The 27,087-nt window shown below is 37.6% G+C and overlaps 1 protein-coding gene, 1 long non-coding RNA gene and 1 pseudogene across 4 annotated transcripts; all 3 read left to right on the plus strand.

Moving 5' to 3' along the window:
* Window positions 1–12,046: 12,046 nt before the first annotated feature.
* Window positions 12,047–16,200, plus strand: LOC107773845 (uncharacterized). 2 transcript variants are annotated; one of them, XM_075241194.1, is made up of 9 exons: window positions 12,067–12,441; window positions 12,527–12,568; window positions 13,518–13,627; window positions 13,717–13,773; window positions 13,855–14,154; window positions 14,467–14,714; window positions 15,012–15,318; window positions 15,430–15,703; window positions 15,845–16,200. In XM_075241194.1, exons 1-9 carry the CDS (start codon window positions 12,112–12,114, stop codon window positions 16,097–16,099), a joined length of 1,923 nt encoding a protein of 640 aa, XP_075097295.1. In that variant the 5' UTR covers window positions 12,067–12,111; the 3' UTR covers window positions 16,100–16,200. The 2 variants fall into 2 exon arrangements, with proteins under 2 accessions (XP_016448757.1, XP_075097295.1); XM_016593271.2 differs by lacking the exon at window positions 12,527–12,568 and having other exon boundaries at window positions 12,047–12,441.
* Window positions 16,201–16,619: 419 nt separating this feature from the next.
* LOC142174848 (uncharacterized) lies at window positions 16,620–20,961 on the plus strand. Of its 2 annotated transcripts, XR_012703933.1 has the most exons (3): window positions 16,737–16,896; window positions 17,677–17,797; window positions 20,719–20,961. It is a non-coding gene; the product is annotated as an uncharacterized LOC142174848 (long non-coding RNA). The 2 variants fall into 2 exon arrangements; XR_012703932.1 differs by lacking the exon at window positions 17,677–17,797 and having other exon boundaries at window positions 16,620–16,896.
* A 465-nt stretch (window positions 20,962–21,426) lies between these two features.
* Window positions 21,427–22,237, plus strand: LOC142174656 (octanoyltransferase LIP2, mitochondrial-like; annotated as a pseudogene).
* The last annotated feature ends 4,850 nt before the right edge of the window (window positions 22,238–27,087 follow it).

The following is a 27,087-nucleotide window of genomic DNA, read 5'->3' on the forward strand; positions in this document are numbered from 1 at the left end:
GACTACTGGTGGAGTAACTGGTCCGGTAAGCATAGGCTGTTGACCCTGCTGTACTGGTCTACCTCAAAACCTGGGGCAAAACCTCCGCATGTGACTGGGATCCCTGCACTCGTAACAACCCTTCGGTGCGATGGGCTGCTGACTAAGTGTCTGGCCCTGGGAACCTGAATACCCACTGGGAGGACCCTGAATAGCTGGTGGGCGGTAAGAACTCTCTGGTATAGCACTGAAATAAGGTCATACTGGAGCACCTCGAGGAGGTGATGGTGCTGGATATGGGGGTCTGCTGGACTGTCCCCTCACGAACTGACTTCTACCCCCGGACGGAGCACCTCTGAACTCTCCAGAGTACCTGAACCGTTTATCTCTCATAATCTGCAATCGGCTCCGCTGACGTACACCCTCAATCCTCCGGGCTATCTCCACAACTCGCTCATAAGAAGTACCCATCTCAACCTCTCGAGCCATAGTGGCCTGAATACCAGTATGTAAACCGGCTACAAACCTTCGCACTCTCTTCGCCTCAGTAGGGAGTATCATTAGTGCATGGCGAGATAATTCAGAAAACCTCGCCTCATAATCAGTCACTGACATCTGACCCTGCTAGAGCTGCTCAAACTGAAACCGCAACTCTTCCCTCTGGGAGGGTGGAATATACCTATCCAAGAAGATACGGGTGAACCTGTTCCAAGTCATGGGAGGAGAATCAGCTGAACTGCCAAGAGCATAAGACTGCCACCATCTACGGGCTCTACCCTCTAGCTGAAAAGTAGCGAAATCAACCCCCATGGGATTCCAATATCCTCATGTTGTACAGTCTATCCTTGCAACGATCAATGAAATCCTATGGATCCTCATGTCGCTCACCCCCGAAGACAGGAGAATGTAGTTTAGTCCATCTATCCAATAGTTTCTGAGGATCGGCGGCTACAGCTGGCCTGGGCTCAGGTGTAGCTGCTGCCACTGGCTGGACTCCACCCACGGGTAGTGCACCCTGGGTCTGATATACAGCAGTTGCCTGTCCATGAGCCTGCGCGGTAGGGGTCTATGCTCCCCTGCCCGCCTGAGATGTGGCTGGGTCTGCCGAAAATAAACCGGCCTGAGTCATATTGTCCATGAATCGCAGCATACGACCCATGACATCCTGAAATCCCGATGCAGATGTGAAGTCCACCGAAGCTGGCTTTGCCATAGGCACCTCACCCTGCTCTTCAATAATGGGATTCTCTGCTGGATTTACTGGCGACATAACCGGAATAGTCCTGGGACGTCCTCGCCCTCTACCACGGGCTGGAGCCCTCCCTCGGCCTCTGCCTCGGCCTCTAGCAACTGGGGGAGTAGCTCTTCCCTGGTCTGGAATCTCATTAGAGCGTGTTCTCACCATCTGTGAGAGAATAAGAGAAGGATATTTAGTACTACATCAATTGCACGATGGAATATGAAGAAAGGTAGTTTCCTAACACCATATAGCCTCTCGAAGATAAGTACAGACGTCTCCGTACCAATCCGCAAGACTATATTAGGTCTGCTCATAACTTATGAGACCTACGTGAACCTAGTGCTCTGATACCATGTTGTCACGACCCAATTTCACCTATAGGTCGTGATGGCGCCCAACACTATAGCTAGGCAAGCCAACTAATAAGTCATACGTACATTGGTTAAACTTTTATTCCAAGAAAATAATAAAATACCAACTTCTACCAATGTGTGTGTGCCAAGACCTGGTGTCACAAGTGCATGAGCATCTAGTAGATTATGCAAAACTCCAAATACTGTTTGAAATGAAATAGACAGAATATAAATATAAGAAGAGACACTGGTAGCTGCAGAACGGCTCAGAAAGGCAGCTCACCACTATGCCTCGGGATGACGTGGGTATGTGATGATAGGTCCTCCACTAGTACCTATCTCAGATCCTGCACAAAAAGTGCAGCAAGTGTAGTATGAGTACGTAAACAACGTGTACCCAGTAAGTATCAAGCCTAATCTCGAAGTGGTAGAGACGAGATGGCCGACTTTGACACTCACTATGGGTCAATAACAATAACTGAAATATAACTAGAATATTTAAATCAACATGATTTACAGAATTTACAATAATTTGTTTAATCAGCAGAGATAATCAAATTCCTTCAAATGTAACAATTCTCAATACATTAATTAAATTCCTTCAATTCAGAAAAATTCTAATTTATCAATTTAAATCTCATTTACAGGAGTAACAATTAATTCCATAAACAAGCAAGAATAATAATTCATTAAATTCCAAGGATTTTCTAATTTATTAATTAGCTTCTCAAGCTGAAATATATTATTAAAGTATCGTGTAATTATTATTATTATTAAGCACGATTTCTACCGAGGACGTACGGCCTGATCCAGAGTGTCGTGTACACTGCCGAGGGACGTGCAGCGCGATCCATAGATGCATCTATCCTGCCGAGGCGTTCGGCCCGCTCCACAAGAAAGGAGGACATTTTCTTATGTGCCTCCGGAAGGAGAGTATATTTATTATAAGGTAAATTCGGGAGGAGAACAATTTCTTTTAACAACTAATTCATTTAAACAGACAATTAAGCCTATGAGATTTCTATCCTTTAATATATTTATCTAACAATTCACAATATATTCATATAGATATCAATTAATATAAATAAATTAAAGAATACAATTTACACAAGTAAGGCATTCTTTGAGTCCTAAACTACCCGGACTTTAGCATTAATAGTAGCTACGCACGGACTCTCGTCACCACGTGCGTACGTAGGCCCCCCACAATTAGCAACAATTATTTAATTTTAATCACCTATGAGGTAATTTTCCCCTCACAAGATTAGACAAGAGACTTACCTCGTCTTGCTCCAATTTAATCCACTATAAGGCCTTTTCCACGATTATCCAACTTTGCCTGGCTCGAATCTAGCCAAAATAACTCGATACAATTACTAAATATTATAGGAATCAATTCTATAAGAAAATACTACATTTTAAAGAAAAGATTCGAAATTAATTAAAAATTCGCCCGCGGGGCCCACATCTCGGAATCCGGCGAAAGTTATGAAATCCGACAACCCATTCAATTACGAGTCCAACCATACCAGTTTCACTCAAATTCGACTCTGAATCGATACCGAAATATCAAAATTTCGTTTCTATGAGATTTCTAAACTTTTCCAAATTTCAATCTCAAAACACTAATTAAATTGTGAAAACAATGATATACTTGTATATGTAGACCAAATCCGAGTTAGAATTACTTACCCCAATATTTTCCCTTGAAAATCTTCCAAAAGTCGTCTCTGCTCAAGCTCAAGTTCGTCAAAAATGGCAAATGGGACGAATTCCCTCTTTTTATAAAACTGCCCAGCAGCCTTCGGAACTGGTTCTCGAACTGGGCCTCGATCGCGGCTTCGATCACAGGCTCGAGCCTAGACCTCGGTCATGGCCTCGATCGGGGCATCGAACATGTGCCTTCGATCAGGGCATCGAGGTTGGGCCTTCGCTCAGGGCATCGAGCTTGGGTCTCGATCTTAGCCCTCGAGCCTTACCTTCGATCATGCCCTCGAGCCTTGCCTTCGATCGAGGCTTCGATACTGAGTCTCGTCCCGGGCTTCGACTTAGGGCTCGATCGTGGGCTCAATATCTGGGCTCGATACCTGGGCTCGATATCTGGGCTCGATCACAGCCCAGAATGTCCAACAGAAGAGGAAAAATTACAGCAGCTTTTTAACTCAAATTTTTGATCCGTTAACCATCCGAAACTCACCCGAGGCCCTCGGGACCTCAACCAAATATACCAACAAGTCCTAAAACACCTACGAACTTAGTCGAACCTCTAAATCACATCAAACAACGCTAAAACCATGAATCATACCCCAATTCAAGCTTAATGAAACTAAGAGTTTTCAACTTCTACATTCAATGTCGGAACCTATCAAATCAACTCCAATTGACCTCAAATTTTACACACAAGTCATAAATTACATAACGGAGCTATGAAAATTTTCACTGTTATTGTGTTTGTTGGAATATTGTCTGGGCGGAGCGATAAGGGCGGCTATAGGAGCGATAAGGGTGGCTATAGGAGTGATAAGGGTGACTATTGATATTGTCAGGGCGGAGGGATAAGGGTGGCTATATGAGAGATAAGGGTGGCTATAGGAGAGATAAGGGTGGCTATTGTCAGGGACGATATGTGATGATGTGGAGTTGTGGTGTTAATGATTTTCATGTGATGTTATGATTTTCTTGTGTTTATTTTTATACCTTGTGCAATGTTTCTTGTTGTTGGTAAATTGATAACAATCTGATTTACGTTGAAATTGAGAGTCTGTGGCTATTGCCAAGCGGATTATAAAATAAAATGCGGGCACGAGGTGTTGTGAGTAAATAATGAGGATATTGGCACGTGAATTGTCCGTGCAGTTGTGATATGAAATGTGGGCACGAGGTGCTGTGATTAAAGGATAATGATACTTGGAATGTGAATTATCCGTGCAGTTGTGATATGAAATGAGGGCACGAGGTACCGAAAAAATATGATGATTTAATTATGGGAACGAGGTTCCATGAAAAATATGAAAAATGGGTTGAGACCCGTGTTTACGAAAAATATGAAAATGGACTGAGACCCGTTTTTTTATAATTATGAAACGAGGTGTCACATGGTGACTTTTTAATTGAAAGAATTATATACAAAATATTTATTTGGAAGGATTTTTATTTAGAAAGTATTATATGAAAGAATTGTATTTGAAAGATAATTATTTGAGAAAATTATATTTGAAGAGATTTATAGAAAGAATTATATTTGAAAGGTAATTATTTGAGAAAATTATATTTGAAAGAGAGTTATTTGGAAGAATTATATGTGAAATACATCTATTTGAAGGACTTGATTTAATTGGGTGTAATTGTATTTATTAATTGTTGAGCAATTTTAATGGTATTCTTGTTGTCTGTTGTGCCTATCACTAGTTGTTTTATGTTGTCCTTATTGTTATTTGTTTCCTATTATTTTGTATATTATATTGCACAGGCTATTAGACTAGTGAGTGTCTTGACTGTACCTCGCCTCTACTCCACTGAGGTTAGTCTTGATACTTACTGGGTACCGGCCGTGGTGTACTCATACTACACTTCTACACATTTTTGTGCAGAGCCAGGTATTGGAGATTTTGGACTTGAGCAGAGTTAAAGTGGGATCGTAAGGATTTAAGGTAGAGTTTCTTAGTCATCGCAGTCCCTTGGAGTCTTTTTATTTAATTGTACTGTTAATTTTTAATCAAACAGTATTGTATATTCGGTCCTCGTGATCATTCCATGTATTCAGTTAGAGTTCGTGACTCAGTACTACCAGTCTTGGGAGGTTGTATATTCATATTTATGTATAATTATTAAAGCGACTGTGCTAGAACCACGGAACTCGGGAGTGCCTCACACCTTCTCTCGGGTTAACAGAATTCCTTATTCGGTCTTCTGTGTTTTGCAGACTTAAACAGAATCAATTTTCTTGAATTGGGATTGTAAAATAAATGGTGACTTGGGACACTGTAAATATTTATTTCAAGTGGCGCCTCTTTAAAATAAAATAAATTAATCCCTTTTCAAATAATGTCACTTAAATTAGAAAAACTCTCTACCCAGGAGGTGTGACAAGTATGAGTAAGTAAAGAAGGTTAGCTCTAGTGGTTTTTTGAAAATGAATCTGAAAAGACTTTGTTAAGTACATGTCATATCTCTTGCGTAAGAGAGCTTGAAAAAAGGTTTAGCTGAAATTTCACCTAAACATGAGTCTGATTGTTAATCATCCCTATTTGGTGTCAAGCTTTCCTAAACTATTAATACAACTTCTAAAGCTTGAAAAAAAAGTTTGATGTTTACAGTAGCTAGAGCTCCTCTTTAAAAAAAAGTTTGATGTTTGTACCTAAGAAAAAAGGTGATTAAAAATGATTATGTTATAAGAAAAATCAAATTATGGTGGATGTCTATTCTTCCTGCATGATCTTCTCAAATGATTAATGGCATATTCAATGATTAATGACATATTCAATGACATATTTTTCTTCACTTTTCATGCCTATATAAAGGCCTTATAATAGATAGAAAAATACACACAATTGAAGAAGAAAATCTCTTCCTTCTCTCTATCTCCATTTCTTGTTCATGTTTTACTAAATTGCTTTTATTTCATAACAACATTTCTTATTCATGTTTTACTAAATTGCTTTTATTTTATAACACGTTATCAGCACGAAACTCTAACTAAATTGAAAGGATAGCCATTTCATGATGGAGCTATGAATAACCGACAACGTTAAATCAATTTGGTTGAGTCAAATAAAACCTGGGCATTTCGTATATCATATCAATATTGAGTTTGCATCTTACTGTCCAACAGTGAGTATTATTTTAAATTATTATCATAAATTGTGTATTTAGCTTATGTTAAAATTTAAGATTTGTAGTTGCTTTGGTTAGACAACAGTAAGCATTGATTTTAAGTTTTCATGCCTGTATGGTTGTATATGGCCGCTAACTTTGTTCCTAGTTCTAAGACTGATCTTATACAATTATAACGTCATGTTATCATTGATTTGCCATGATATTAAAAGATCTCTGTGAAACATTAAAAAAAAAATATTCTGGTCATGTTAAGTGTAATGTGACATTTGGTTTAGAATCATCTTGTGTGTGAACGAGGATTTTAAGATCGACTGCCTAATCTAATTAGATGCAATATTTTTTTATGTTGATAATTGACAAAGTGATATCATTATGTTTTACTAGCCTATTTTGACTTCTTCTGTATAAAAACAAAATATACTAGCAATAGTTATTACTTAAGATTATTTGCTTTCTGAAGTTAAGTATATTTAGAGATGTGTTTCAATTCTTGCGTACATTTTATGTAACCATCATGCATTAGTTTGCAGTAACACATCACATAGTAATAACGCTACATGGTGAGTCTCTGTTTTGGCATGTTTATATGTAGAATACTAGTACACGAGTTTGTCCTCCATCATTTTTTTTATTGATAATAGTTCTTATTATTTCTATTTACTTATTTTTATGATAGATTTTACTACATGGCTACATAAAATTATGTTCCATTCCTAAAAGTGAATGAGATAATTGGTGATAAATATTATATGAGGGTAAGACGGTGGGTTCAAGTCTCAACGCGACATGAGAATAAGACATCGGGTTTAAGTCCTGGTGCACCATGGTGATAAGAGTTGGGTTTGAGTCCCAAATCATTATGGTCTAACGTGTTTTTATATAGGTAAGATATTGGGTTTAAGTCTCAATGCACCACATTGATGATATAATGATGACTAAATAAGATAATGTATTTTTCATGAAAAAGCATGAAGCTTGTCACACTTGATTTGTTCCATTCTTGAAGTGAATGTGATAGCAATGCATAATAAGTTTAAATGAAGACAAGTAGTTAACGAATGAATATTGGTGTGACAAATAAAAAAATAATAATAGTCATCATTATGGTAATTATAAAATGAGAGAACAATAATGATTCTCAAAATATATCCTTCAAAAGGTGAAGGCAATGTTTACCATCAAATTGGTATAGAAAAATAATAAAGCACGTCGCTATGACTATACTCCATTCTTTGAAGAGAATGTAATTTGTGATAAACATTGAGAATGCCGACCCATTCATGAAGCTGAATGCGGCAATATGTGATAAAAGTAATGAATAAAGACATGCAATGCATAATTGGATGAATACCGCACAACTCACCTCTAAGGGATGTTTGAGTGAAATAAAGAGAATTAATATTATTGTGTCGTTACATGAATATGTCATTGTTCGCGTACATGTGATACGCCAAAAGATTTTGGCATGCCTTATAAAAGTTATTAAATGCAAAATTAAAGCAAGAAATGATTTTGCTTATGATGATTTTGACCATGACAATTTATTATGATGTAAGTTTCTCTGTGAAGGAGACATTTACCATATGAATGATGTGACAAAAGATCTTGTAGTACAAAAATTATTAAGAGCTCCGGAAAAATTAATTTGTTACTACCCGGATGAATAAAATTATTCACGACATTGATATTGTAAAGTCTCAAAAGAAACTTTTTGAGTTTCAAATGTTTAAGTCAACATGGTTAGCATATTGAGACTATAAATAAAAGGAATATTGAATATCTTCATATTTCTATAATCATAACGGGCAAATATAAAATGTTACCTGATTTTTTTTCTATTTGTACTACACAAATATAAGCATCATGATGAAATCATATGTCACAAGTAAACTAGAGGTTTACTAAAATAAATATCAGTTGGCATGACCGGTTGACTATCCCGGTTGAATTATGATGCAAAAAATTAAGGGATAATTACATTGACATATATTGAAGAAATAGAAGATTCTTCAAGAATTCTCTTGTGTTGTTTACTCTCATGATATACCAGTTAAGGTTGGGATTGAATCCCTTGATTTCTGGAACGAATAAAAGGTGATAAATATATGGGTTGAGTCACCTGCCATGTGGACCGTTTACTATTATATGATTTTAATAGATGCATCTATTCTATGGTCACATGTGCATTTGTTACCAACTTGCAATTTGGCTTTTGCAAGATTGATTGCTCAAATTATTAGAACACAATTCCAGAATATAAATTATGATGATTTATCTTGATAATACTGGTTTAAATCCAAGTTAGTTTAGCAGAAATTGTATGCTTCCAATTATATCTAAACCATTGGTTATGAGAACAAAACTGCCAAAATAAAATTTGGTATTTGATGTATTATTTAATATACAACAACACTTGTACGCATCTAGCCAAGTTATGATAAGTTCTCCATATCACAATCGGTTCATGGTCAGGAACCAAATAACTTCCATCTAGAAATATGAATATGCTATATGATTTAATTGTTCCACCACAATGCACAAAGATGGATCCCCAAATAAGGCTAGGGATATGTGTTGGTGATCCCAACAATAGGGGGAGAAAATGAGCAGCTGAAAAAGTAATGCATGTAATGAATTATTATCAGTACATCTGGATCCTCGTATGAGAAAATGTGAACTTGAAATTCAAGTGATAATTCATTTGCAAAATATTGCCAGACGTATTTGCTGACCCAAAGTTAAATGTCATATTCAACTGCTAATGCTCCAAATAAAATAAAGTTCATAATGAATAGAGTCTATGGCATGCATGAAGCATAATAGACTAATCGGTTCCAAAGATAAAACTCCTTGAAGAAGGAGATGAGCAAATGTTCAAGATGGTCATAATAAGGAGGCAAGTGCTCTAGAAGAGTACCACGGCCTAACACTTCATAAGACCTCATGGGAGAGGCTCAGGTACCTAAAAATAATAAGATAAAGAGATCTAATATAATGTAGCGCTCAATATTATTAATATTGACGGGGATCTTGAGCTCAAATCTGTCATGAAATTTGGATAGATAAATGATTGGCCAAATGAAAAATATGCAATAAAAATTGATTTCACCTGAAAAATATGAAGTTGGACGGATAGTCCTAACACCTGAAAGTATAAAGCCAGTGGAGGTATAAATGTGTTCTTGTGCGAAAAAATAAAGGTCAAGTCGATAGACATAAAGACGACTTGTGTCACAAGAAGATTTGTAAATATCCTGGCATTGATTATATAGAAACATGTTCTTCTGTGGTGGATGTCGCCATTTCAGGTTTTAATCTGGCAATACAAGAAAAACGTGATATGCGTATATTGGAAATTATTGAAGGATTTAAATTGTTTTGAAGCATATTAAGGTTTCCAAAAAAAAATTCTTAAATAAAGCTTCAAAAATCCTTATACGGATTGAAACAATCAGGGCACATGTGGTATAATCGCCCGAGTAAATACCTATTGAAAGAAGGGTACAATAATGATTCAATTTGTCCGTGTGTCTTTATAAAAAGATCTGAATCTAAATTTGTTATAATCGTCGTGTATGTTGATGATTTAAACATCATTGGTACTCCTAGGGAACTTCCTAAAGCAGTAGACTATTTAAATAAGGAATTTGAAATGAAAGATCTTGAAAAGATAAAATTTTATCTTGGTCTACAAATTGAGTATATGAAATATGAAATTTTTGTCCATCAATCAACATACACTAAAAAGATTTTAAAGTGATTCTATATGGATAAAGCACATTCATTGAGTACCCCGATGGTTGTGAGATCACTCGATATAAATAAAGATCCATTCCTACCTCATGAAAATAATGAAGAGTTTCTTGGTCCCGAAGTACCATATCCTAGTGCAATTGATGCACTAATGTATCTTTCTAACATTACAATGTCTGACATAACGTTTTCAGTTAATGTCTTAACAAGATATAGCTCTGCTCCTACAAGGAGACATTGGAATGGAATCAAATACATATTGCGGTATCTAAAAGGGACTACCGATTTGGGATTATTTTATGGCAATGATTGCAGTCCTGATCTTGTTGGTTATGCCGATGCTGGGTATTTATCTGACCCACATAAGACTCGATCTCAAACATGCTATGTATTTATATATGGAGGCACTGCCATATGGCGATCGACTAAGCAATCAATCGTGGCTAATTCATCTAATCATGCTGAGATAATTGCTATTCATGAAGAAAGTCGAGAATGTGTATGGTTGAGGTCTATAATATACCTTATTCGAGACAAAAGTGGTTTGAAGTGTGACAAACTACTCATAATTTTATATGAAGACAATGCAGCATGCATAGCCCAATTGAAGAGAAGATTTATAAAAGGGGATATGACAAAGCATATTTTACCAAAGTTATTTTTCACACATGATCTTCAAAAGAATGGTGATATCAATGTGCAACAGATCCGTTCAAGTGATAATATCGCTGATTTGTTCACCAAATCTCTACCGACATCAACCTTCTAGAAACTAATGTACAAGATTGAGATGAAAAGATTCAAGGATGTGAATTGATGCTCTCATCGAGGGGGTGGGGGAGTTAATAAGCGTTGTACTCTTTTTTCCTTATAAGGTTTTGTCCCACTAGGTTTTCCTTACAAGGTTTTTAACGAGGCAACCAAAAGGCGTATTTCTAAATATGTGTATTATTTTTCCTTCACTAAAATTTTTTTCCCATAGGGTTTTTTCCTAATAAGGTTTTAACGAGGCACATTATCTATGGACATCCAAGGGAGAGTGTTATAAGAAAAATTAAATTATGGTGGATATCTACTCTTCCTCCATGATCTTCTAAAATGATTAATGACATATTCAATGACATATTTCTATGCTTAATGACATATTCAATGATATATTTTTCTTCACTTTTCATTCCTATATAAAGGCCTTATAATAGATAGGAAAATACACACAATTGAAGAAGAAAATCTCTTATTTCTCTCTATCTCCATTTCTTGTTCATGTTTTACTAAATTGCTTTTATTTCATAACAACATTTTTTATTCATGTTTTACTAAATTACTTTTATTTTATAACAGATTATTCATACTTTGTGAACAGAAAGTTAACAAAAATAATAACAACGACATTTATATGTATGGATCTTTTGAAAATTTTATTTGGGAGATATCAATAAAAAGAACTTAACATAAAAAAACTACTACTAGATAACAACAATATCAACAAATATGTATGGATTTTAAATAAAATGTAATTAGAAGTTCTTCTGTGTGGATCTTTATTGATCATATTTTTTTATTTAAACTTATGTCAGGCTAATATTATAAAAATTAAAAATATTTTTTTAAAAGTTCTTTATCCTTTCTTCTGGCATATAAATCTCTAATGTAATTAACAGAATGTTATAACAAAATATTCTAAAATGATATGTTCATTTATTCCACAATATTAACAAAATGAGATTATTAACCAAAATCATTTATTCAAAATTGTACCCACATCCCCTTAAATTCCAAATGAGATTATAAATAAAAAATTTAGGTCAAAACTGCCTCAAATTTTGAGTGGGGAAGCAAAATGGATAATACAAACCAAAATTGGACCCCAAAACAAAAACATAAAAAGAAAGACTTCTACTTCCTCAAGTAAATAATTCATTCATTTTAGTCCCCACAAAATTACAAAAAATGCTTTCCCACATTTCAGCTTCACTCTCTCACACCTCTTCCACCACCACCGCTTCCTTCCTCCTCCGCCGCGGCCCATCTCTTCGACCCAAATTCCCTTTTTGCCCTTACAAACCCTCCAAATTTCAAAAACAACACCGTTTTGTGTTTTCTTCAATGGACTCAGCTGCCACTGTTGATTCAGTTGCTAATGATTTAAAGAAACAAAGCTTAAAAGGAACTGAAAATGTTGATATTAGTAGTAAATTGAATATTGAAGAGCTTAATTGGGATAATTCTTTCGTTCGTGAATTGCCTGGTGATCCCAGAAGTGATAGTATTCCAAGAGAGGTTTGTTTTAATTTCTCAAATATTTTTGTATTTTTATTGAATTTTTATCAATTTGAACCTAAAAGGTCCTTTTTTTATCAGGCAGGTATTACTCTTTTATACTCCGTCCGCCCCAATTTATGTGGTGGTGAGTTAAAACAAGCTATAGACATTTGTGTAAAATGAGAATTTTAAAATTAAATTATTTCTAAATATAGAAAGATGATATTGTTTTTGGGATAGACTAACAAAGGAAGTATATTAGTTATAGTGGAAGAATATATTAAAATAATGGTTGAAAATTTAGTTTGATACAGAAGATGTGATAGGAAAGCTCATTTGAATGATTATGCATATTCAAAATTGAATTTTTGTTTGAATGCTTAATAAATTAGTTGGAATTTCTGGAATTACTCTCTTAGTCCCATTTTGTGTGCCTGTGCTTGCAGAACACGGTGGTTAAGTTGTTAAATTTGAGTTTTTTGTATTAGTGGTAGCGAAAGAAAATATTAAGGTAATGATTGAAAAGTCAGTTTGATAAATCACCTCAACAATTCAAATTTGAATAGCTTAAGGAAGTTGAATTCTTGAATGTTGTGAAAGCTGTGTGAGAATTGTGTAAAAAATCTTACGTCCAAATTAATAGCGTGGGTCATATAAATTGGAGCAAAGTAAGTATTATATTAGTGAGAGTGGAAGAAAATAATAATGTAATGGTTGAACTGCTAGTTTGATAGAGAAGGCTTCACGTTGAAGTTTAAAACGTGATATGTATAAATGTATAGTGAATTTGAATTACTTAAGTTGTGGGTGTGTAGAAATGGAATTATGACAAATATTCTAGATGCTTCAACGTGGAAAGAATGTTATATAAATCGGGATGGAGGGAGTACTATTTTATCATAAGTAGATAACAAGTTAGGTTTATAATAGATACTCGTGCTGGTTTATCATAGAATTCATAGATAGCAAAAAGTGGAAAGTAGATATTACCTATGTGATAAACGATGCAGTTTGCCTTTAATTTGAAATATCAGTAACTGCAAGATAGAATCCTTTTGTAGGTCATTTATCTGTGTCAAACATTGCGCTTGTAGGTGTTGCATGCTTGCTACACAAAAGTGTTACCCTCTGTAAAGGTTGATAACCCTCAGCTTGTAGCATGGTCAGAATCAGTGGCGGAGTTACTCGAATTGGATCCCAAAGAGTGAGTTTTCAAAAGCTTGCTGAATGTTATGGTCATGCTAATTGTGGGTTGATGAGATTGATACAGACTTACTTATCTTAATCTTTCAGATTTGAGAGGCCTGATTTTCCCTTTATATTCTCGGGGGCATCACCATTAGTGGGAGCGTAAGTTTCTCGAAGCTTGTCGGCTTTGTCTTTGAATTCTTAGTAATGAAACAACATCCGAAGTTGGGTTTGATTCTGCAGGATGCCTTATGCCCAAAATTATGGCGGACATCAGTTCGGCATGTGGGCCGGTCAGTTAGGGGATGGTAGGGCGATAACTCTTGGAGAGATTTTGAATTCGAAGTCTCAAAGGTGGGAGCTGCAACTGAAGGGTGCTGGAAAGACCCCATATAGTCGTTTTGCTGATGGTCTTGCAGTGCTTCGTAGCAGCATTCGGGAATTCCTTTGCAGCGAAGCAATGCATAGTCTTGGAATCCCAACAACACGAGCACTTTGTCTAGTGACGACAGGAAAAGATGTCCTGAGGGATATGTTTTACGAGTATGTTAAGATTCTTTCTGTTGTTTGATAAGCTGCATATCAGTAAGAAATCATCTAGCTAGCCTTGAAATGCATTTTGTGTTCTCTTAATCAACTAATGGCATAGAGCATGTCTATCATTGTTGCTTCAAAAGACAAATCTTCTTCCTTTTGGAAGAATGATACTGAGGAGTTTTATCGATAAGTTGATGAGAAGCGCTTATAGACTTGTCTCCGGGGAGGTTTTGGGTCTGCATAGGAATTCATGTCTTAGAATTATACTCCAGATAATTGTCGTTTCATCTATTGAATATTGTCTTCCTTCTCATGCAGCGGAAATCCCAAAGATGAGCCTGGTGCAATTGTCTGCAGAGTTGCCCAATCCTTCCTGCGTTTTGGTTCTTATCAGCTACATGCCTCCAGAGGTAAAAAGGATCTTGAGATTGTCCGTGCTTTGGCAGACTACGCCATTAGATATCACTTCCCCCATTTGGAGAACATGACTAGGAGTGGAAGTATATCATTCAACACTGGTGAGGAAGACAATTCAGCTGTGGATTTAACTACAAACAAGTATGCAGGTAAATATATAGGTTATCTTGAAGATAGTATGGGGGTGGATTCCCGTGTCTATGAAAAATTTAATCTCTGTTTATTGAGACTGAATATAGTTAGGTCAAGGAGAGTAATGGTGTGTTTTTGCTTTTGGTTTGATAAGGGCGGAAAAACTGTGGGGAGGGGGGTGGCTACTACTTTTCTCTACTGTCTTCTAAACAATCTGAATACCAAACACTTGTATAAAGATAGGTTACGAGGTCCATGCGTACTTTGACAATTTGCTTACTCACATGCATTGATGAATGGGTGCATTATTTCAGCATGGGCAGTGGAAGTCGCTGAGCGAACCGCTTCAATGATTGCCAGGTGGCAGGGTGTTGGTTTCACACATGGAGTGATGAACACTGATAACATGAGCGTGTTAGGACTCACCATCGACTATGGCCCTTTTGGATTTTTAGATGCTTTTGATCCCAGTTTCACACCAAATACCACTGATCTTCCTGGCAGAAGATACTGTTTTGCAAATCAGCCAGATGTGGGTTTATGGAATATTGCACAGTTTACCTCTGCTCTATCTACTGCGGAGTTGCTAAATGATAAGGAGGCTGATTATGCCATGGAAAGGTTGTACTTAAATTACTACAAGTTGGCCATTTTCTCTAGTGTTTTCGTTTTGTTATTTGCTCGATTTTTTCTCTTTTACTGTTGACGATGTTTATCTACTGACTTTTTTAGTTATGGCAACAAATTTATGGATGATTACCAAGCTATCATGACCAGAAAACTTGGTCTGGCAAAGTACAATAAAAAGTTGATTGGTGAACTACTCAAGAATATGGCCATTGATAAAGTTGATTATACAAATTTCTTTCGATTGCTATCAAACATCAAAGCTGATCCTACAATTCCAGAGGACCAGTTATTGATTCCTCTTAAAGCTGTTCTCTTGGATATTGGCGAGGAACGCAAGGAAGCCTGGGCAAGCTGGGTAAAGGCTTACATACAAGAGGTATGTGACGATGACATTTTTTCTTCAAATAATGATGAAGCATATAATGCATATAATACATATAATGAATTTGTCAAGGTTCTTTCTTGTATGTGTGAGATGATTAAGGTCTCACTTTTTCTACTTCTTGGCTTCTTGCAGCTCTCTACAACTGGTGTTTCCGACGAGGAGAGGAAGGTTTCGATGAATTCTGTAAATCCAAAGTACATACTTAGAAACTATTTATGCCAGACTGCTATTGATGTAGCAGAACAAGGCGATTTTGGGGAGGTTCGGCAGCTATTAAAGGTAATGCAATGCCCATTTGATGAACAACCGGGTATGGAGAAGTACACACGGTTGCCTCCAGCTTGGGCCTATCGTCCGGGTGTATGCATGCTTTCTTGTTCTTCATAAGATTTTTCCACTATGTAATAGTACAAGAGTTTTAACTTGTATATAACAGAAATTAGTTCTTCAATCTTGTAGTAATGTGCAAAAGGCATAGCTTGCGTCTATTCCACGTTCTTGTTTTTTGGTCATTAATGCGCAACAGTGTATTGTAAGTGGAGGAGTAGCGCTGCAGCCACAATACAAGGATATCCGGCTCTTTCTGCTCAAACATAGAAAAAAATTGTGTTTTTCTATACAAGTACTCTTCTTTGTTTAATCTCCTTTCGTGTAAGTGATCGATAAACCACCCTCTAAAGGTTTAACAACATAAACTATACATATCAGTAACTTCACAGAAAAAAGTTATAAATTATAGATTTTCTGTAAAAAAATAAATGTTTTTGTAATCATTATTAAAGAAAGACTTGTTTAACTCCTTTCAGAATGACAATAATTTTCAATCGGATCAACAATCCAAATTCAACATCTCGGAAAAAATTCAACCTCCATCGTTTATAAACTCCTCTCTACCACAAGAATGTGGAAATGCTACCACAAAATTTATTTGAACAAAAAACAAAGGGATAAACAACAACACCTGTTAGCTTGAAATATTTGGATAATCTTTTTTAAAAAAAAAAAAAAAAAAAAAGAACTCGAAAGTGGAGTCGGGTCGGGTCATGGTACTTTTGTTTCATTTCGGGTCGGGTACATTTTTAACTTGTACTATATTATCCAAAAGTAATGTCCCCTCGCCAGAGCCACTTCCAGCCAAGAGGAGAGTTACTCAATCTATTTAATTTACACAGTGAACTGTTCAAGTAAGTTTATTTCTCTCTTTTTCTATCAATATTGATGCATAAATGCATTCGTGTTACACATGTAACCTTGCTGTTAATCTCTGATCTGTAATGAAAATCAGATAATATGTGAATGAGCACGTTGCAGAAGCACGTTGCAGAAGGATATCAGACACCTTAAATTATAGACCTTTTTGATTTCATCTTTGCTTTACACCTATAATTGTTTGAGAAAAGCTTGACAGGCAAGTCTTAATGTAATACAGTTTCTATTAAAAATGTAATATTTCAAGTATGAATCTTAGATTGAGAATCAGATAATTTGGGAATTGATTCAATTACAAATGGAACACAGACACCTTAAATTAGAGACCCTTTTTGATACTCTTCTTGTTGGACCAAAGCATGTCAAAATTTGGTAGTCAAGTTGTAATCTTTAAAATATGGACGTTCCCAAGACTTCATTTTTTTCTCCTTATTTGATACTCCATCTGTTCCAATTTATGTGAACTTGTTTGACTGAGCACAAAGTTTAAGAAAAAATGAAGACTTAAATTTGTGTTCCTAAACAAGTCAGAAAGGGGTCCAGAATATTTGTGTGGTTATAAAAGTTTCTCGTTAATAGTACAATTGGAAGTTTAAACTAAATTGTTTTCAAATTTAGAAAGGGGTCATTCTTTTCGGAACGGATCAAAAAGGAAATAGGTTCATATAAACTGCAACGGAGGGAGTACTTAATTGTTGAATTAGGGTGGGTTCAATTTTTTTTAAACTCATCTTTTTGTTTACTGTATTTTGTAGTAACTTCTCTCTTCACAGTTCGGCGCGGGTCCAGGGAAGGGTTTGACGACAAGGGTCTATTGTACGTAGCCTTACCCTGTATTTCCGCAAGAGGCTGTTTCCACGGTTCGAACCGTATAAGGTTAGATAATATGGGAACGAGTAATTTGCGTCTGTCTCGGATGAGGAGCCCCTATATAATACTCTTCTTGTTTCCATCTTTGCTTTACAATCTCAATTGTAGGAGAAAGATTTTTAAAATTTGGCAGTCTAGTGTAATGTAATCTTTGAAGTATGATTGTCCCCAAAACTTGGGTTTCCTCCTTATCTGGGTACTTAATTGTTGGGTTCAGCAAATTAAAAAGAAAGAGTGTCAAGATGAGCTGTAATAAAAGACAATAAATCAACTGGCTTTACTGGTCATTCCTTTTCGGAATGAATTAAAAAGAAAGAGTGACATATAAAATGAAACTGGGGGCGTATTCTGTGATCTATCTGATTAGGAAATCTTTAGTAAAAGAGAAAGTATCCATACTTCCCCTTATACCATTTGAGTTGTATTATTTGATGGCTCTAGAAAACCGTTCTATGGTTGCTTTTGCGTTTCCCCTTCTGTGATGACCCAAAAGGTCATCTTTAAATTTGATAATTAATTTTGTGTTCTAAAACCTCGAAAAGCACTATTCATCATTCCTCGACTTGCGTGCGCATTACGTATAATCTTCCGGAAAGTTTTTATGTGAAAAATAGATTAAAATGTGAAATAGAGCTTTAAAACTTAATTGAGTTGACTTTGGTCAACATTTTGAGCAAACGGACTCGGATCAATGTTTTGACAATTCTGGTAGGTCCGCATCGTGATTTGAGACTTGGGCGTATGCCCGGAATCGAATTCCGAGGTCCCTAGCCCGAGATATGGAATTTTGATAAAAATTAAAAGTTTGAAAGCTTAATAATTTTTAAGAATTTACTGATGTTGGATTTATTGACACCAGATCCGTATTTTGGTTCCGGGGCCCGGTATAGGTCCACTATAGTATTTATTGCCGAATTTGGTGAGAAACGGAGTTGATTTGACATGATTCGGACGTCCGGTTGTGAAAATATAAGTTTTATAGTTTTCTTGAAAATTTCCTTTGATTTGGTGTCCGATTCGTAGTTCTAGGTATTATTTTGGTGTTTTGACTGCGCGAGCGAGTTCATATTAAGTTTTTGGACTGGTGTGCATATATGGTTTGGAATCTCGAGGGCTCGGGTGTAATTCGGATCAGGATCGACGCATTTTGGAACCATGAAACTGCTGAACCTGCTGCTACTGGTTTCCTTCTATGCGATCACGTGACTGTATCTGCGATCGCGAAGGCTTAATGGTCACAGATGCAATTTGTACTATGCGATCGCATAGTGAGGTCCGCGATCACACTGTGATAGCAGGCAAAGCACCGCGAACGAGAGGGCCAAGCTGCGTTCGCGGAGAAGGAATGAGGCAGAAGTTGAAGCATAAAATTTGTACTATGCGATCGCACAAAGATATCTGCGATCGTGGAAGGCTAATAAATTGTGCTCCGCGTTCGCGAGAGCACTGCTGCGTTCGCGTAGAGCAAAAAGCTGGGCAGCCAAAAATGCTGATTTGATTTATGTGCATTAATTGCTACTTGACATTTAGCATATTAAATAGTAAACTGCCTATTTTCTCCCTGATTTTCATAATAAATTGCTATTTGTCTTTGTTTGTTTCATAATTAAATCATAATTATTGTATGCTTGTTGTCTTAAAAATTTTATATTAATTGTTGCATTTATCACTACTAGAAATTCGGCAAAAACCGACCAAGGTCGACCGACCAACTTTGGTCGGTCAAAAAGCCGACCAAAGTTGGTCGGTTTTTCAAAATATTTTATTTTTTAATTTTTTTTTTACGAAACCGATCAACTTTGGTCGGTTTTCTTTGGCGCAAAAATGCGAGAAACTATTTTTGAATCCCGCAAAATTTATTTTTCAAGAAACCGACCAACTTTGATCGGTTTTTCAATTAAATAAAAATTAATATTAAAAAAACCTACCAAAATTGGTCTGTTAATTCAGCCGGTCATTTAAAAAAAACGACCAACTTTGGCCGGTAATTTTACTTTTTAATAAACGACCAACTTTGGTCGGTTTTTTTCGTGCGAAAATACAATTAAAGAGTATAAATCAAATAAAAGACAGTTTTAAAAACAAAATGCACCAATGGTCTAGTGGTAGAATAGTATCCTGCCACAGTACAGACCCCGGTTCGATTCCCAGATGGTAAATCTTTTGATTACATAATTAAAATACCGACCAACTTTGGTTGGAAAAAACCAACCAACGTTGGTCGGTTTTTTTTTGCGATATTTTTTTTTTTTGAATTTAATTGACCGACCAAAGTTGGTCGGTAATTTCCGATCAACTTTGGTCGGTATTCCTTTCCGACCCCTAAAATACTGTCCACACGTAAATGGTCACGTTTTGGTCGGTTATTGGCCATTACCGACCAACTTTAGTTGGTTGTTTTGGTCGATTTTTACCGGATTTCTAGTAGTGTATTGGGGCAATTTCTTTTATAAGAATTGAAATATAAATATATTGGAGGATCGGGTTGCACGCCGCAACAGACTTATTAAAAGTCCATATTGGGGGATCGGGTTGCACGCTGTTGCACTCCGCAACAGACTTGTTTAAAAGTCCATATTGGGGGATCGGGTTGTTCGCCGCAACAGACTTATTTAAAAAGTCTATATATATACTTGATTAAAATAAATATATTGGAGGGTTGAAAATGAATATATTGTGGGAGCGAGTTGCACGCTGCAACGGCAATTGGTTGAAATAATAATTGGTTATGACTGGTGAGTTGGCTTCAACTATTAAAAATGAGTTATCTGATTTAATTCTATTATTGTGGTTATTACTATTATTGCGTACATGTTAATGTAAGTGACCTGCCTTAGCCTCGTCACTACTTCGTCGAGGTTAAACTCGGCACTTACCAGTACATGGGATCGGTTGTACTGATACTACACTCTGCACTTCTTGTGCAGATTTCGGAGTTGGTCCCAGCAGCGTACCATAGACTTGCTCGGATTTCAGCTACTCAGATGAGACGTGAGGTATAACTGCACAGCGTCCGCAGTTCTGAAGTCCCCGTCTATCTTATTTTAGCTGTGTGTTTGCTTTCAGACAACTTTATTTTATTCAGACCTTATTTGTATTATTTTAGAAGTTCGTGCACTTGTGACTCCAGTTCTGGGATGGTATTTAGACATCGCTAATATTATAGATTATGCACTACAATTCAGACTTTACTTCCGCATTTGTTTCTTTGTTATTAATTAAATTTAAAATTGTTTTAAAATGGCTAATAATATTCTAGCGTTGGCTTGTCTAGCAAGTGAAATGTTAGGCGCCATCACGGTCCCGAAGGTGAGAATTTCGGATCGTGACACCTTCTCATGATAGGAACAGTCTATCTGGATTTTGAATTACCTCATACAAAATATACTCTGGAATTTGAAGTAAACTTATAAAACCTCTCTCATCGATACAAGACTCTCTTCTTAGTCTCGTTTGAGGCTGCGGGATATCATTTTGACAAAATTCTTTTCTTTCTTAACCACTTCGTAAGCTCCTTTTATTTTTTATTTGTTTGTAAACTAACCTTGTATTACAGTGGACATAAGTGATTGTGCCCTTTCCTATTTTACTCTGCTAAACATATTAAAGTCCATCTCTAAAACTGTACTAGTATACTTTTCTACATAGCGTATGCATCTTTGAGTCATATTTCCATGCTGCAACAAACAGGTACTTCGTTAATTGTTCCAAAGCTTTTGATGCTATCTGGCTTCGTATGAATGAACGATTGATCTGTGATTTACGTGAAAAATGAGGCGTAGCCTTGAGGTTTGGAAAATGGGCACTGTGAATTACTTGGAGGCACTGAAGCTGCAAGAGCAGCTGGCATCTGATAGAAAAGCTCTTAAAATTTCTGATACCCTATTATCTCTGCAACATCAGCCAGCGTATACCGTTAGCTATAGGGGCAAAACTTCACTATACACAAAGAGGAGGTGACATTACTTATCATGGTCCTCATCAAGCAATCTTGTATCTGATTATCTCGTTGAGAGATATCGGTTTTGGGGCAAGAAAGTATGTAGAAAAACTCGAGCTAACTATGATTGAATTAGCATCAATGTATGGCGTGAAAGCACAGACGGGACAAAGATGCGAAACAGGAGTTTGGGTTGATAATAGAAAGATTGGCGCGATTGGAGTACGAATTTCATCTGGGATTACATCTCATGGATTAGCATTCAATGTGGATCCGGATTTAAGTTACTTCAAGCATATTGTGCCTTGTGGGATTGTACAGATAAAGACGTTACGTCGTTGAAAAAAGTGGCAGATATAGAGCTTCCTGCCGAAGGTCACGAAAATCCGGGAATCGGGAAGAATTCTAGTTGCATTGCCCTAAAATGCCAAAATATTAGTAATGATCATGGTGAGGTGGTGACTATTGTTCCTGAGGTCCTTCTTTATAGGCCGGCAAAATTTTAGGCTATCCGGGTCCGGTGGCCCGGGCCCATGCAGAAGGCGTGGGCTATATCACACAAAAATCTGAGAATCGGGCGACATTCTAGTTTTATGGTCCTAAAACGCCAAAAAATGAGTAACGATCAAGGACAGACAGTGACTATTATTTTTTAGGTCATTTTTTATGGTCTGGCAAAATATTAGGCGAACTCAGTCCGGTGGCAAAGGCCCATTCAAAAGGCGTGGGCGTACGAAATTCTGGGAATCAGGCAGAATTCCAGTTTTATAGCCCTAAAACGACAAAAAATAAGTAACAGTCATGGTGAGGTATTGACTATTGTTCCTTGGGTCATTTTTCATAGGCCGTCAAATTTTTAGGCGATTCGGATCCGGTGGCCCGGGCCCAAGGAAAAAGCATGGGCTAGCACACGAAAATCTAGGAATCAGACAAAATTCTAGTTTTAAGGCTGTAAAACGCCAAACAATGAGTAACAATCATGGCGAGATGGTGATTATTATTCCCTATGTCATTTTGAATGAGCCAGCAAAATTTTAGGTGATCCGGGTTCGATGGTCGGGCCCATGCCACCGGCGTGGGCTATAACACACAAAAATAAGGGAATCGGGCGGAATTCCAGTTTAATGGCCCTAAAACGCCAAAAAATGAGTAATGATAATACCGAGGTGATGACTATTGTTCCTTAGGTTTTTTATGGGCTAAAAAGATTTTAGGCGATCTGAGTCCGGTGGCCGGGGCCTATGCAGAAGGTATGGGCTATAATACACGAAAATTTAGAAATCGGCGGAATTCTAGTTTTTTGGTACTAAAAAAATGAAAAAACGAGTAACGGTCATGGCGAGGCATCGACTATTGTTACTTAGGTCATTTTTGATGGTCTGGAAAAATGTTAGTAGATTCGGGTCCGGTGGCACGAGGCCATTCAGAAGGCGTGGGTTATGCACACGAAAATCTGAAAATCAGGCACAATTTCAATTTCGTGGCCTTAAAACGCCAAATAATAAGTAACGATCATGGAAAGATGGTGACTGTTGTTTATTAGGACTTTTTGATAGGCCGGCAAAATTTTTGGTGATCCGAGTCCGGTGGCCCGGGCCTATGCAAAAGGCGTGGGTTATAGCACACAAAAATCTGAGAATCGGATGGAATTCAAGTTTATAGCCCTAAAATGCCATAAAGAGAGTAACGGTAATGGCGATGCAGCGACTATGCAGTGACTATGCCATAAAACTGGTCTGGTGTCCGCCCATGCAGAAGGCGTGGGCTATAGCACACGAAAATCTGGCAATCGGGCGAAATTCTAATTTTACGGCCCTAAAATACCAAAAACGAATAACCTTCATGGCGAGGCAGTGATTATTGTTCCTTAGGTTGTTTCTGGTAGGCCGACAGAATTTTAGTCTATCCGGGTTTGGTGGCATGGGCCCATGTAGAAGGCATGCGCTTTACCACACAATAATCTAGGAATTGGGTGGAATTTTAATTTTATAGCCCTAAAATGCCAAAACACGAGTAACGGTCATGGCGAGGCATTGGAAATTGTTCTTTAATCCGGGTCTGGTGGCCCTGACTTATGTTAAAGGCATGGCTATAGCACAAGAAAATTTAGGAATCGGGAAGAATTCTAGTTTTATGGCCCTAAAATGCCAAAAAATGAATAACGATCATGGCGAGGCGGTGACAAATGTTCCTTAAGTAATTTTTGATGGGCTAGAAAAAATATAGTCGATCCGGGTTTGATGACCCCAACCTATGCAGAAGGCATGTGCTAGCACATGAAAATCTGGGAATCGGGCAGAATTCTAGTTTTATGGCCCTAAAGAGCCAAAAACGAGTAATGATCATGGCTAGGCGATGGCAATTATTCCTTAAGTCATTTTTTATGGGCTGAAAATTTTTTAGACAATCCGGGTCTGGTGGCCCGGGCCCTTGCCACCGACGTGGGCTATAGCACACGGAAATTTGAGAATCGGCGGAATTCCAATTTTATGACCGTAAAACACAAAACAACGAGTAACGATCATGGCATGGAAGTGACTATTGTTCCTTATATCATTTTTTCTGGGCTGACAAAATTTTAGGTGATCCAGGTTATTTGGCCCAGGCCCAAGCCACTGGCATGGGCTATAACACATGAAACCTTGGAATCTGGCAAAATTCCAGTTTAATAGCCCTAAAATACCAAAATAGAGTAACGATAATGGTGAGGCGGTGAATATTGCTCATTAGGTCATTGTTTATGGGCTAAAAATTGTTAGGTGATCTAGGTCCATTGGCCCGGGCCTATGCAAAAGGTGTGGGTTATGGTACACAAAAAGCTGGGAATCAGCGGAATTCAAGTTTTATGGTCCTAAAATACCAAAAAACGAGTAACGGTCATGGCAAGGAGGTGCCTATTTTTCCTTAGGTAATTTTTTATGTACCGACAAATTGTTAGTAGATTCGGGTCCAGTGGTACGAGCCCATTCAGAAGGCGTGGGCTATAGAACAAGAAAATCTGGGAATCACGGTGAATTCTTATTTTATGGCCCTAGACCCCCCAAAAATGAGAAACGGTCTTGGTGAAGTGGTGACTATTGTTACTTATATAGTTTTCGATGGGCCGACAAAAGTTTAGGCTACCCGGGTCCGGTGGCCCAGGCCCATGAAGAAGGTGTGGGCTATAGCATACGAAAATCTAGAAATCAGGCGGAATTCCAATATTATGGCCCTAAAATGACAAATATGAGTAGCGGTCATGGAGAGGCGGTGACTATTATTCCTTAGGTTGTTTTTGAGTGGCCGACAAAATTTTTGCCGATCAGGGTCCGGTATTCCGGACCCATGAAAATTTGGGAATCGAGCGGAATTCCAGTTTCATGGCTCTAAAACGCCCAAAAATGAGTAGCATGGCGAGGCAGTGACTATTGTTCCTTAAGTCATTTTTATGGGCTGTCAAACTTTTAGATGACTTGCCACCGGCGTGGGCTATAGCACACGAAAATCTGGAAATCAGGCAAAATTATAGTTTGATGGCTCTAAAATGCCAAAAAATGATTAACAGTCATGGCGAGTCAGTGACTATTGTTCCTTAGGTTATTTTTGTTGGCCGAAAAATTTTTAGGCTATCAAGAACCGGCGTCCCGCACCCATGCAAAAGACGTGAGCTATAACACATGAAAATTTGGGAATTAGGCGAAATTCCAGTTTTATGGCCCTAAAACGCCAAAAAATGAGTAACAGTCATGGCCAGGTGGTGACCATTTTTACTTAGGTCATTTTCGATAGGCCTACAAAATTTTAGGTGATCTAGGTTTGGTCACCCAGACCCATGCAGAAGGCGTGGGCTATGGCACACGAAAATCTGAGAATCGAGCGGAATTTTAGTTTTATTGCCCTAAAACGCTAAAAAACGAGTAACGATCACGGCGAGGCGATGACTATTGTTCCTTAGGTCATTTTTATGGGCCAGAAAATTTTAGGCGATCCGGTTCCAGTAGCCCGTACAGATGCCACCAGGTGGGCTATAGCACATAAAAATCTTGGAATCCGGTGGAATTTTAGTTTTATGGCCCTAAAATGCCCTAAAAAGTGTAAAGGTCATGAAAAGGCAGTGACTATTGTTCCTTAGGTCGTTCTTGATGGGCCGAATTTTTTTTAATCGATTGGGTCCGGAGGCCAGGGCCATGCCGAAGCCGTGGGCTATAGCACATGAAAATCTGGGAATCATGCGGAATTCAAGTTTTTAGGCCCTAAAACACCAAAAAATGAGTAACGATCATGGAAAGGAGGTGAATATTGTTTATTAGGTAATTTTTTATGGTCTGGAAAATCTTTAGACGATCCGGGTCCGGTGGTCTAGCCCATGCCACCGGCGTAGGCTATAATACACGAAAATATGAGAATCGGTGGAATTCCAGTTTTATGGACTTAAAATGCCAAAAAATGAATAACAGCCATGGCGAGGCGGTGTCTATTATTCCTTAGGTCGTTTATGATTGGCCGATAAAATTTTAGGTGATCCGGTTCCGGTGGCCCGGGCCCATGCAACTGGGTGGGCTATATAGCATACGAAAACCTAGGAATCCGAAGGAATTCCAATTTTATGGCCCTAAAATACCCAAAAACGAGTAACAATCATGGTGAGGCGGTGACTATTATTCCTTAGGTCATTTTGATAGGCTGGTATAATTTTAATCGATCGAGACCGGTGGCCCGGGCTCATGCAAAAGTCGTGTGATATAGCACATGAATCTGGGAATCAGATGGAATTCAAGGTTTATTGCCCTAAAATACCAAAATACGAGTATAGGTCATGGCGAGACAGAGACTATTGTTCCTTAGATCATTTTTAATGGGTCAGAAAACATTTTAGGCGATACGAGTCTATTTTCCTCGGCCCATGCCACTTGCATGCACTATACACATGAAAATATGGGATTAGGGCAAAATTATAGTTTTATAGACCTAAAATGCCAAAAAGCGAGTAACAGTCATCGTGAAGCGGTGACTGTTGTTCCTTAGGATTTTTTTTTATGGGTCAACAAAACTTTAGGCGATCCAGGTCTGGTGGCCCGCGCCCATGCACAAGGCATGGGCTATAGCATACAAACATCTGGGAATCTAACAAAATTCCAATTTTGTGGCCTTAAAACTACAAAATATGAGTAACGGTCATGGCGAGGTGATGACTATAGCACACGCAAATCTGGGAATCGGGCAGAATTGCAATTCATGGCCCTAAAATATCAAAAAATAAATATCAATCATGGTGAGGTGATTACTATTATTTCTTAGGTTTTTTTTGATGGGCAGCAAAAGTTTAGGCGATTTGGGTCCGGTGGCCTAGGCCCATGCAAAAGGCATGGGCTATAGC

This window comes from Nicotiana tabacum, chromosome 20, assembly GCF_000715075.1.
Source record: "Nicotiana tabacum cultivar K326 chromosome 20, ASM71507v2, whole genome shotgun sequence".
NCBI lineage: Eukaryota > Viridiplantae > Streptophyta > Magnoliopsida > Solanales > Solanaceae > Nicotiana > Nicotiana tabacum.

Coding starts and splice junctions, on each gene's coding strand:
- LOC107773845 (XM_075241194.1), top strand. CDS start 12,112: ATGCTTTCCCACATTTCAGCTTCACTCTCTCACACCTCTTCCACCACC. Junction 12,442..12,526: donor GTGATAGTATTCCAAGAGAG/GTTTGTTTTAAT, acceptor TTTATCAGGCAG/GTATTACTCTTTTATACTCC. Junction 13,774..13,854: donor GCATCACCATTAGTGGGAGC/GTAAGTTTCTCG, acceptor TTGATTCTGCAG/GATGCCTTATGCCCAAAATT.